This window comes from Heteronotia binoei, chromosome 1 (assembly GCF_032191835.1).
Source record: "Heteronotia binoei isolate CCM8104 ecotype False Entrance Well chromosome 1, APGP_CSIRO_Hbin_v1, whole genome shotgun sequence".
Classification (NCBI taxonomy): domain Eukaryota; kingdom Metazoa; phylum Chordata; class Lepidosauria; order Squamata; family Gekkonidae; genus Heteronotia; species Heteronotia binoei.
This window is the reverse complement of record NC_083223.1, coordinates 9,150,721-9,163,193: the sequence shown is the minus strand read 5'-3', so window position 1 is coordinate 9,163,193 and position 12,473 is coordinate 9,150,721. Positions and strand designations below refer to the sequence as shown.

At 49.6% G+C, this 12,473-nt stretch overlaps 1 protein-coding gene across 1 annotated transcript in view; it reads right to left on the bottom strand.

The window, feature by feature from the left end:
• Positions 1-10,395, bottom strand: part of SLC1A4 (solute carrier family 1 member 4) — a 54,090-nt gene extending 43,695 nt beyond the window's left edge. The window contains exon 1 of the mRNA XM_060230704.1: positions 9,875-10,395. Coding sequence (XP_060086687.1) covers positions 9,875-10,395 — 521 coding nt within the window. The remainder of the gene's footprint in view (positions 1-9,874) is intronic.
• Positions 10,396-12,473: the final 2,078 nt, after the last annotated feature.

Sequence of the window (12,473 nt, the reverse complement as noted above, 5' to 3'; positions counted from 1 at the left end):
GAGGGAGGAAGGAAGAAAGGAAGGAAGGAAGGAAGGAAGGAAGGAAGGAAGGAAGGAAGGAAGGAAGGAAGGAAGGAAGGAAGGAAGGAAGGAAGGAAGGAAGGAAGGAAGGAAGGAAGGAAGGAAGGTGGGGAGAGAGAGGTGGAAAGAAAGCAATTTTAACTTTAAAAGCATTCTCCAAATTGACCAATATGACGGTTGGGGCTTTGAGAGCCAAACGATATGTGTGGAAGAGCCACGTATGGCTCCCAAGCCACAGTTTGGCCACCCCTGCTTCAGACCAACATGGCTGCCCACCTGGATCAATCGCGACATTGTGTGTGGTATAGCCAGGAGATCATAAAATTGTCTGGCAGCCAGAAGTTCTAGCTCCTTTAGCGCTGAGCACCACTAGGTAGCGAGCTAGACTTGTTTTTAAGGCAAGAGACGAGTCAGAGGTGCAAAATAGGAAACAGTCCAGAAACACCTTTAAGACTAACAAATGCTATTGCAGCATAAGCTTTCAAGAAACACAGCTCTCTTCGTCAGACACTGGACACCAGGCTGGACTACTGAAACTCGCTCTACGCTGGCCTTCCCCCAAAACTGATCCGGAAACTGCAGCGGGTGCAGAATGCGGCAGCTCGCCTGCTGACTGCATCACCTCTACGGGTGAGCATACAACCGGTGCTCCACAACCTGCACTGGTACCGGATCCGTTTCAAGGTCTTCGTTTTGACTTTTAAGGTCTTGCGCGGCCTGGGATCAACATACCTACGGGACCGTCTCCTTCCATATACGCCCCGGAGGTCGCTTCGTTCGGCCTCCCAAGATCTTCTGACAGTCCCCGGCCCAAGAGATGCCCGTCTTGCCTCTACCTGGGCCAGGACTTTCTCAGTCGTGGCCCCGACCTGGTGGAATCAGCTCCCTATGGAGATCCGGGCCTTACCTGGCTTGCTGGCCTTTAATAAGGCCTGGAAAACGGAGCAGTTCCGCCAGGTCTTTGGATGAGGCAGCGGGCATCTTTTTATCGATTGGTTGGCCTCCTCCCTACTGTTCTGCTGCTCCACTGCGCTACTGTACTGTGATACTGTATTGCGGTACTCTTTTGTGCTATTCCACCTTGCTGTCATGACATCTTGCTGCACTTTGATGAACGCTGTAATTGGTTTCATTATGCTTTTATTTCTATTTGCTGTACTCCACGCCGAGCCCCCAATGGGGGAATGGGCGGAATATAAACAAACAAATAATAATAATATTTTGCAGCAACAGACAAACATGGCTGACTCCTCTATTTCAGAGGTGGTTTGTCATTGCCTGCCCCTGGGTCACGATCCTGGTATTTCTTGGAGATCGCCCTTCCAAGTACCAGTCAAGGACGACCCTGCTTAGCTGCCGAGATCTGCTTTCTTTCCCCACTTAATCTCACAACACTCCTGCAAAGTAGACCTGACCGGCCCAAGATCTCTCAGTGCACAGAGGAGCGCAGATGTGACCCCCCCCCCCCCGAATCGTAAACTGACATTCTTCGCTGTTACACCACATTCAATAGCGACAGGAGGCCAATTGTTCAATAATGTTTGTTTGGGATGCATCCAACCCTTGCTAGAGCATTTGGGGCAGAATTTTTTTAAAAATCATTCACTATTCTGAAAACTACAAAGAGAAAAAATTGGGGTGGAGGGAAAAGCCAAAACAGAATAAAGGTTAAATAACAAACTGGGTGATTCTGGGGAGAAAAGCTGAACACACACACACAAAAATTCACAGAACGAAGACTGAGTCCATTGGCATCTTTAACACCAACTAAGTTTATAAGCTTTTGTGTGCATGCATATATGAACATATGAAGCTGCCTTCTACTGAATCAGACCCTCGGTCTATCAAAGCCAATATTGTCTACTCAGACTGGCAGCGACTCTCCAGGGTCTCAAGCTGAGGTTTTTCATGCCTATTTGCCTGGACCCTTTTGAGTTGGAGATGCCGGGGATTGAACCTAGGACCTTCTGCTTACCAAGCAGATGCTCTACCACTGAGCCACCGTTCCTCCCTAAAATCAGTATTGTCTCCTCAGACTGGCAGTGGCTCTCCAGGGACTCAAGCTGAGGTTTTTCACGCCTATTTGCCTGGACCCTTTTGAGTTGGAGATGCCGGGGACTGAACCTAGGACCTTCTGCTTACCAAGCAGATGCTCTACCACTGAGCCGCCATCCCTCCCTAAAGTCAGTATTGTCTATTCAGACTGGCAGCGGCTCTGCAGGGTCTCAAGCTGAGGTTTTTCATGCCTATTTGCCTGGACCCTTTTTAGTTGGAGATGCCGGGGATTGAACCTGGGACCTTCTGTTTACCAAGCAAATGCTCTACCACTGAGCCAACCTTCTTCAGAAACATTGAAACAGACTTTGTGGACAGTTACATATTGGGGGGGGGAGTTTAATTGCCGGAAAGAGCTGGTCGGAATCAAGATGCATAAGTAACTGAGAAATGAATACAGCCAATATTGGATTAAAACAGTTAAGACCTGCAAACAGCAGCAAATTAGCATGCAGATAATGACAAACAGAAGTGAGGACAGAATAGGACTCGGCACTTGTGATGAGATAAGAACCCGATATCTCTGTTAAGCCTGTATAATCTCCGGCTGGGCAAAGTCTATTTCAATGGACCATTCGTCTGTTCGATTTTAATACAGTCGATGACCAGAACAAATCAGAAATTTTTTTACGAAAGCTAAAAAACAAAGCTAAAATACTTACAAAATATTCGAATATTGCATAAGATAACCGTAAATAAGGTATATAAAATAGCAATTAACATCTGGCTTCAGAACATAATATATCATTGCGAATTTTATATGCAATTGAACCTATCATCTGAGGGTTCACTCCCATAAGAAACTTCTTAGTGACTTAAAAATTAGAAAGACTGAAAAGGCCCTAAAATCTACTAATTAAGAAGAAGAAATGCAGATTTATACCCCACCCTTCTCTCTGAATCAGAGACTCAGAGCGGCTTCAATCCCCTATATCTTCTCCTCCCACAACAGACACCCTGTGAGGTGAGTGGGGCTGAGAGAGCTCTGACAGCAGCTGCCCTTTCAAGGACAACCTCTGCCAGAACTATGGCTAACCCAAGGCCATTCCAGCAGCTGCAAGTGGAGGAGTGGGGAATCAAATCCGGTTCTCCCAGATAAGAGAGCTCTGGCTGACCCAAGGCCATTTCAGCAGCTGCAAGTGAAGGAGTGGGGAATCAAACCCGGTTCTCCCAGATAAGAGAGCTCTGGCTGACCCAAGGCCATTCCAGCACGTGCAAGTGGAGGAGTGGGGAATCAAACCCAGTTCTCCCAGATAAGAGAGCTCTGGCTGACCCAAGGCCATTCCAGCAGGGGCAAGGGGAGGAGTGGGGAATCAAACCTGGTTCTCCCAGATAAGTGAGCTCTGGCTGACCCAAGGCCATTCCAGCAGCTGCAAGTGGAGGAGTGGGGAATCCAACCCGGTTCTCCCAGATAAGAGAGCTCTGGCTGACCCAAGGCCATTCCAGCAGGTGCAAGTGGAGGAGTGGGGAATCAAAGCCGGTTCTCCCAGCTAAGAGTCTGCACACTTCACCACTGCACCAAACCGGCTCTCATTATTAAGGGACTAGTTATCTCCTGGTAAAATTGGAATGAGAGGAGAACATGTTCGACAGTTTAGATGGACCCTGCTCAACAAGGAGAGACTCTCTCGTTCGTCAGAACCTTTCTTTATCTCCCCTCTAAAACTGCAGAGTACATGCCACCTAGCTAGGGAAAAGGCTCTACGATGAACGGGATTTCCAGGGAAGAGAGATACGCTGCTGGTGCTACAATGTCAACGGACTAGAAGAAGCGTGCATACACATGAACGTTTATACCCTGGACTCCAAGTTTGTTCTACTGCTTCAAACCAACACAGCTACCCACCTAAACAAAAAAAAAAATCCATGCAAGTCCTTTGACTAACCAACCAAAACAAAGGGAAAAAAAACAGCAGGCAAACTTTCAAGTCTAAAGCGGGCAAGATATTGACAGAACCATGGAAAGTGAGTAAACTTTTTCACCTCTGGCTGCACACGTACCCCCTTGAACATAATGGGCTTACTCCCGAGTAGACACATACAGACTTGCACTCTATAACATAGTCATTGCTGTGGACTTAGCCTTCGGCACTGATCCCTAGAAGATATTTGAGTCCTGTGGTTTTTTGGCTTCCCTTTTGGCACCCTTCCCAGGCCCGGCTTACCTCACCAGAACAAAATTCTCACAACAACTTTTATTACAACTGACCAGCAGCCTGAATAGGCCAATCCTGTTGGCGAAGCAAGGCTGATCGTGGTCAGAACTTGAAGGGGAGACCACCAAGAAAGCCCAGAGTCGCTACGCAGAGGCGGGCAACGGCAAACCACCTCTGAACGTCTCTAGCCTGGAAAAACCCCACGATCCCAGAGTTGCCACTTGGCATACGCTTGCTATTAAGTCTATTGAAGCAGGCTGAATAGCTTGTCAGAGACTGGAAACTAAGCAGGGTTACTAACGGTTACTACTTGGATGGAAGACCGCTAAGAAAGGCTGGGCCTGCTGTGCGGATGAAGGCAACGGCGAAACTCTTCTGCTTGAAGAAGATATTGGATTTATACCCCACCCTCCACTCTGAATCTCAGAGTGGCTCACAATCTCCTTTGTCTTCCTCCCCCACAAGAGACACCCTGTGAGGTAGATGAAGATATTGGATTTATATCCCGCCCTCCACTCCGGAGAGTCTCAGAGCGGCTCACAATCTCCTTTCCCTTCCTTCCCCACAACAGACACCCTGTGAGGTAGATGAAGATATTGGTTTTATATTCCGCCCTCCACTCCGAAGAGTCTCAGAGCGGCTCATAATCTCCTTTCCCTTCCTCCCCCACAATAGAAACCCTGTGAGGTAGAAGATATTGGATTTATATCCCACCCTCCACTCTGAAGAGTCTCAGAGTGGCTCACAATCTCCTTTACCTTCCCCCCCCACAACAGACACCCTGTGAGGTAGAAGAAGATATTGGATTTATACCCCACCCTCCACTCTGAATTTCAGAGTGGCTCACAATCTCCTTTGTCTTCCTCCCCTACAACAGACACCCTGTGAGGTAGATGGGGCCGAGAGAGCTCTTATAGAAGCTACGCTTTCAAGGACAACCTCTGCCAGAGCTATGGCTGACCCAAGGCCATCCCAGTAGTTGCAAGTGGAGGAGTGGGGAATCAAAACCGGTTCTCCCAGATAAGAGTCTGCGCACTTCACCACCACACCAAACCAGCTCTCTACACCAAGCTGCTTGCCTTCGCCCTGAGTTGCCATGAATCTGTTGTGCCTTCATTGCGAATAATAATAATAATAATGATAATAACAATAAGAATTATTATTATTACTGAGACACAACAGCATCCAAGGCTGAAGAAGAATTCTGTAGGAATCTGAGAGCTTGCGTGCAGTTAGGTGCCAACTGTTCTGCCTCAATAAAAGGCGTTGATTGCATCATGCTCTGGGTTTTAGGATTTTTCATTTGCAGCTAGCCTCAGAGAAGGATACCCACACGGGTCTGCAATAGAAAGGCTACAGCCAGGCCTCGGATTCAGTGGGAGCTCACCGGAGCGCAGCTCCTGAACCTTTCTTAGAGTTCCACCTCTTCCTTCTGAGAGTTCCACCTCCTTGTCCACTGAATAGTAGGTGCACCTGCGTAACAATCCCTAGATGAGCTCCACCACCTATTTTTCTACAAAAACAACCTCTTGCTACAGCTGAGTTCTGTAGCAGCTTAGAGACGGATCAAGGTTTTCACAGCATGAGCCTTCTATAGTCAAAGCACCCTTCGTCAGATACAAGAACAGAGATCCTGGGTGCTTATATACCAGTCAGAAGGAGAAATCAGCTTTCAAAGCACGAGTCTAGGATGCAGAGGTATAAAACACACTGTAATTTCCCCTCTGTTCTTATCTGACTGCAGCGTGCGTGGGACTTCCACGCCCTTCCTGAGTTCCTTTTTTTGCAACATCTCTCCTGCCTTCAGACTCAGAGATCTCCATTCCGGCTTGCATTTGACGAAGGGAACTTTCCTCTTGAAAGCTCACTCTTCCCACCTAAAAAAAAAAAATCTTGCTGGTTTCTATAGTGCTGCTTGCCTCAAATCTAGCTTATCTCTTAACAGATGCGAACGTTCTCTGCCCCTGAACGCTTCTCCTCTGCTCAACTCAAGCTGGTTATAACGCGTGCATTGCAGTTTAGCATCTGGAGTCTTTTATGCAGGGAGGGACTGTGGCTCCATTGATGAGTCTCTGCCTGCCACATTTTATAGTAACGTAAGCTTTTGAGCAACACAGCTCTCTTTGTCCATGCATCTGATGAAGAGAGCTGTGTTGCTCAAAAGCTTATGCTACAATAAAATTTGTTAGTCTTAAAGGTGCTACAGGGCTCTTTACTATTTTGCAGCAGCAGTAACACACTTAACTCCTCTTGATGGACCAAGGGCCTGATTCACTATAAGGCAGCTAATTAATCACAACAATAATAATGTCTTATTGGGAGGGCTATAAGGACTGGGAGATCTCCATTCCTGTTTCCATCTCATGAAGGGAACTTTGACATCGGAAAGTAGAAAAGAGTCCAGTGGCACTTATAAGAGTAACAAATTTTATTGCAGCATAAGCTTTTGAGAAGCACATAAGCTTTCTCTTTTTTTGAGCAGGAACGGCACAGGAATGCAGTTCTGGCTGGCTTAGCGTCAGGGGTGTGGCCTAATATGCAAATGAGTTCCTGTTGGGCTTTCTCTACCAACCCCCTCTGTGCGGAACAACGGTGCCGTCGGGGTGTGTGGCCTAATATGCAAATGAGTTCCTGCTGGGCTTTTTCTACCCCAAAACCCTGTGCGGAACAATGGTGATGTTAGGGTGTGTGGCCTAATATGCAAATGAGTTCCTGCTGGGCTCTTTCTACAAAAAAAAACCCCTCCTGGAGAGAACACTGCTCTTAAGGTGATTCTGGCCAGATCTCCAGCTGTCAATTTGGAGCGACACATCTGACAGACGCAGGGCCAGAAAGTGTCGATGGTCTCCTTGTTGGTGGGCAGGGCGTCTGCTGCAGAGGAGTTAGCCATATTAGTCTGTTGCTGCAAGATAAGAGCCCAGTAGCGCCTTTAAGTCTAACAAATCTTATCGTAGCACTAAGTTTTTGAGAAACACAGCTCTCTTCGTCAGATGCATCTGGTGAAGAGGAGCTGCGTTTCTGGAAAGCTTACGCTGCAATAAAATGTGTTAGTCTTAAAGGTGCTACTGGGCTCTTTCCTGTTCTGCAGCAACACACTATCGACGCTAATTCCTTTGGATCTTTGATACTGGAAAGCTCACTCCCTGGCAATTCTTGCTGGTCTCTTCAAGCAATTCCAGGCAGCTGTGGCTTTGCAGCAGCACATCTGGCAGAGGCACGGCCAGCCCTAGACTGCCTGGTATCCTAGGCAAAGCTAACTTCTGTCCCTTCCCCTGCACTGATAACTCCAAGCGGGCAGCCATGTTGGTCTGAAGTGGATGAATAAAGCAGGAGTCAAGGCGCACCTTTAAGACCAACCAAGTTTTATTCAGAACGTAAGCTTTCGTGTGCTAAAAACACACTTTCTTCAGTCTGAAGCAGTGTGTTTTTAGCACACGAAAGCTTACGTTCTGAATAAAACCTGGTTGGTCTTAAAGGTGCCCCTTGACTCCTGTTTTGTTGCATGGATAACATAACCAAGTCACATGGGGGGCAGCTCATTGGGCACCCCCAGACGGCCAGGCACCCCAGGCAACCGTACGGTTGCCAATCCCCAGGTGGGAGCAGGGGATTCCCTGGTTTGGAGGCCCTCCCCCTGCTTCAGGGTCGTCAGAAAGCGGGAGGAGAGGGAAATTATTCCCTATGGAGACAGATTCCCATAGGGTATAATGCAGAATCGATCTGCGGGTATCTGGGGCTCTGGTGGGCTTATCTTTTGAGGTAGAGGCACCAAATTTTCAGCACTGCATCCAGTGTCTCTCCCCAGAATACCCTCCAGGTTTCAAAAAGATTGGACCAGGGGGTCCAATTCTATGAGCCCCCAAAGTAGGTGCCCCTATCCATTATTTACAATGGAGGGAAGGCATTTCATAGGTGTGCAGTCCCTTTAAATGTGATGGCCAGAACTCCCTATGGAGTTCAATTCTGCTTCTTATACCCTTACCCCTGGCTCCACCCCAATGTCTCCCAGCTTCACCCCCAAAGTCTCCTGGCTCAACCCCAAAATTCCCCAGCTATTTCTTGAATTGGACTTGGCAATCCTAAGCAACCGCCTAGTTTGCCTAGTGGCATTTATCTGATTGTTTTATTGTTTTAAAGAGCCCCGTGGCGCAGAGTGTTAAAGCTGCAGTACTGCAGTCCTAAGCTCTGCTCACGACCTGAGTTCGATCCCTGGCGGAAGCTGGGCTTTCAGGCAGCTGGCTTGAGGTTGACTCAGCCTTCCATCCTTTCAAAGTCAGTAAAATGAGTACCCAGTTTGCTGGGGGGGGGGGGAGTGTAGATGACTGGGGAAGGCAATAGCAATCGCGGCGGAAGCTGGGTTCAGGTAGCCGGCTCCTGGTTGACTCAGCCTTCCACCCTTCCGAGGTTGGTAAAATGAGGACCCAGTTTGCTGGGGGGAAAGTGTAAAAGACTGGGGAAGGCAATGGCAAACCACCCCATAAAAAGTCTGCCTTGAAAACGTTGTGAAAGCAGCATCACCCCAGAGTGGGAAACGACTGGTGCTTGCACAGGGGACTACCTTCACCTTTTACCCAAGAGCCCCATGGCACAGAGTATTAAAGCTGCAGTACTGCAGTCCTAAACTCTGCTCATGATGTGAGTTCAATCCCAGCGGAAGCTGGTTCAGGTAGCCGGCTCCAGGTTGACCCAGCCTTCCATCCTTCCGAGGTCAGTAAAATGAGTCCCCAGCTTGCTGGGGGGGAAGCGTAGATGACTGGGGAAGGCAATGGCAAACCTCAATAAAGCTTGCTTTAAAACTAGGAATGTCTTTTCTGAGAAGAGAGGTTTTAACCACCCTTCTGACCAGCGGGCCTTCTGATATGCAACAGTGCTTCTTTCCCCTCAGCAGCCCCGTGGCGCAGAGTGGTAAAGCTGCAGTACTGTGGTCTGAACTCTGCTCAGGACTTGAGTTCAATTCCCATGGAAACTGGATTCAGGTAGCCAGCCCAAAGTTGACTCAGCCTTCCATCCTTCCGAGGTTGGTAAAATGAGTCCCCAGCTTACTGGGGGGAAAGTGTAGATGGCTGGGGAAAGCAATGGCAAACCACCCCATAAAAAATCTGCCGCGAAAACGTTGTGAAAGCAACGTCACCCCAGAGTCGGAAACGACTGGTGCTCGCACAGGGGACCTTTCCTTTCCTTTGAGTGTGAAGGTTAGATTCATACACAAAAGGTATTTAAAATGAGCAACAGGGGAAGACAGCTGGATAAAAGACCGGTACTGTACTGTTATAAGGTATTTCCCCCTTTTATGGTATCCCTTAGGAAAAAACCTGTCTTTCATATTACTAAATACATGTATAGGGTATCTAGGGTTTGGGGGGCTGTTTTTTTAAATTAGGGTCACCAAATCTGCAGCATAGCATCTGGTACCTCTCCCCAAAACATCCCCCAATACATGTATTTAGTAATATGAAAGACAGGTTTTTTCCTAAGGGGTAGACTCTGGCACCCTAGGCAAAGCTAACTTTTGGCGCCCCCCCCCCCCTAAGCACTGATAATGTCACTGAGTCACACGGGGGTGCTCAATTCAGCACCCTCCAGAAGGCCGGCGCCCTAGGCAACCGCCTAGTTTGCCTCGTGGCACGGCCGGGGGAGCTTACCTGGCCAGATCGAGGAAGGAGTCGACGGTCTCCTTGCTGGTGGGCAGGGCGTCGCCCAAGCCCAGGGTCTGGGAGTTGAGGGCGCCGGCCCCCACGCCGGGCTTGATGATGAAGCCCAGGGCGACGGCCAGGGCGGAGGCGCCCAGGGTGGTGAGCAGGAAGTAGGCGAGCGCGACCCCGCCAAGCTTGCCCAGCGAGCGGGTGTCCAGGCTGGCGGCGCCCGAGACCAGGCTGCAGACCACCAAAGGCAAGATGATCATCTTGAGCATGCGCAAGAGGAGCTCGCCGGGGAAGGCGAAGGCGGCCGCCTGCGCGCGGGACAGCCCCAGCCGCCTCACGCCGGCGCCCAGCCCCAAGCCCAGCGCCACCCCGGAGACCGTCAGCAGCACCAGGCAGTGTTTGCGCACGAAGCGCCCGCAGCAGCCGGCTTGGCACGGCCGAGGGCCCCGGGGACGCCGCCTGGCCGCCTCCGCCTCCTCCAGGCCGGCCTCCAGGTAGCCGTTCTCGCAGGGCTTGGCCATGTCGGCGGCGAAGCGCGAAGGGAAGGCGGCCTCTCGCGCGCTCTGTCTGTCTCTCTCTCGCTCCGCTTCGCCTCAGCACCCAGGAGGAGCGCAGCGCGCGCGCGCCGTGCGCCCTCCGCGCGCGCCTTTTTACGCACGGCTCCAGGCGGCCGGAGCGGGCTCCCTCGCGCCCCGCGCTCCTCCCACCGGCGCGAGGCTGATGCAAGGCGAAGGAAGGCTGAGCTCAGCCCCGGCCTCCTAGGCCCCTCCCTTCCCGGGGGTGGGGGGAAAGGGATGCTCCTCCAATCAGAGACGCGTCGCCCGCCTCCCGCGTGCAGAGCCGCCAATGGCGCTTCCCGGCTCGGCTGGCTTTCTTTCCCCCCCTCTCGGATGCGGCTCGTGGAACGGGCCGCGGGGATTTAAAGCCCCGGCCGGCTGCAGGGCGGCACCACAAGCAGGGGTGGGGGATGGATGGATGGATGGATGGATGGATGGATGGATGGATGGATGGATGGATGGATGGATGGATGGATGGATGGATGGATGGATGGATGGATGGATGGATGGATGGATGGATGGATGGATGGATGGATGGATGGATGGATGGATGGATGGATGGATGGATAGATAGATAGATAGATAGATAGATAGATAGATAGCTGCAAGGCGGGAGCACTTCTCTCGCGCGCAGGTTGCTTGATTAGGGCTTTTGGCGCGAGCGCTCTTGCAGAGGGAAGAGGAGGGAGCGTTCCGTAATCCTGGGCGCGCGTTCCTTGTTTCCAGGCTGAAATGATGTTAGAAATATCCATATGGCCCTTGGCAGAAAAAAAGGTTCCCCACCCCTGGTGTAGATAGTTTATTTACACGGGTGTCAGCCTGCTCAGTCGGAGGCAGCGATCCCCAAGTTGCTTCCAATCTTCCTTCCTTCCTTGTCTCAGACTCTGATGCTCATATCTTTCAGTTCTCAAACATGACAAGAAAATACTCTCCACGTACGAAACAATATCAAAATATTATTATTTTATATTTTAAAAATACCAAATATTGTTAAAGTAATTCCCCCGTGGCGCAGAGTGGTAAAGCTGCAGTGCTGCAGTCGGAGCCCTCTGCTCACGACCTGAGTTCGATCCCGGCGGAAGCTGGGTTCAGGTAGCCGGCTCAGGTTGACTCAGCCTTCCATCCTTCCGAGGTCGGCAAAATGAGTACCCAGCTTGCTGGGGGGAAAGTGTAGATGACTGGGGAAGGCAATGGCAAACCACCCCGTAAAAAGTCTGCCATGAAAACGTTGTGAAAACAGCGTCACCCCAGAATCGGAAATGACTGGTGCTTGCACGGGGCACCTTTCTTTTCCTTCTTTGCAATACAATATATGATGGCAAATTTACAGTGACAAAAATACCATCCCGAGCACACAATTCCGCTACTGTCCATAAAATAAAATAATTCACTGTATGCTCGGCTTTCTCTAATTTATTTTCCTATTTCAAAAGCCTGGCATACAGTGAATTGTAACGAATTAAGGCAGCACCAAACTACTGCACCTATAAGCAAAAAGCATGGTCCCGGAAGAAGGATTATCTAGATCCGAAATGAGATTGGACCAGTTCTGGTCTCATCGTTGGACTGTATTGAGTGAATAGTGCACAAATTATTTTATGGCCGGTAGTGGAGGTGTGTACTCAGGATGGTATTTTTGTCACTGTAAATTTGTATTGTGGCCATTGTATATTGTGTTGCAAAGAAGGAATCACTTTTATAATATTTTGATATTGTTTTGTACATGGAGAGTATTTTCTTGTCATTTCCTGGTTGTAAACCTCCATGGTCCCGGCATTTGTTTACGTTCTCAAACATCTGACATTTATTCTACGTGGCTCTTACGCTAAGGAAGTTTGGCCACCCCTGCATTAGATGATTTCTGTTTTAATGCCACCTTGGATTAATCGTTTACATTGCTTAGCTGTTTTTACAATCACTGGTTTTATTGGATTTTTATCAAGTGAGCCACCCTGAGCCAATTTGTGGCGTAGGGCGGGAAGTACGGTAAGTTAAATAAATAAAAACAAATAAAAATTCACCCATAGTATTCGGGCAAAGCC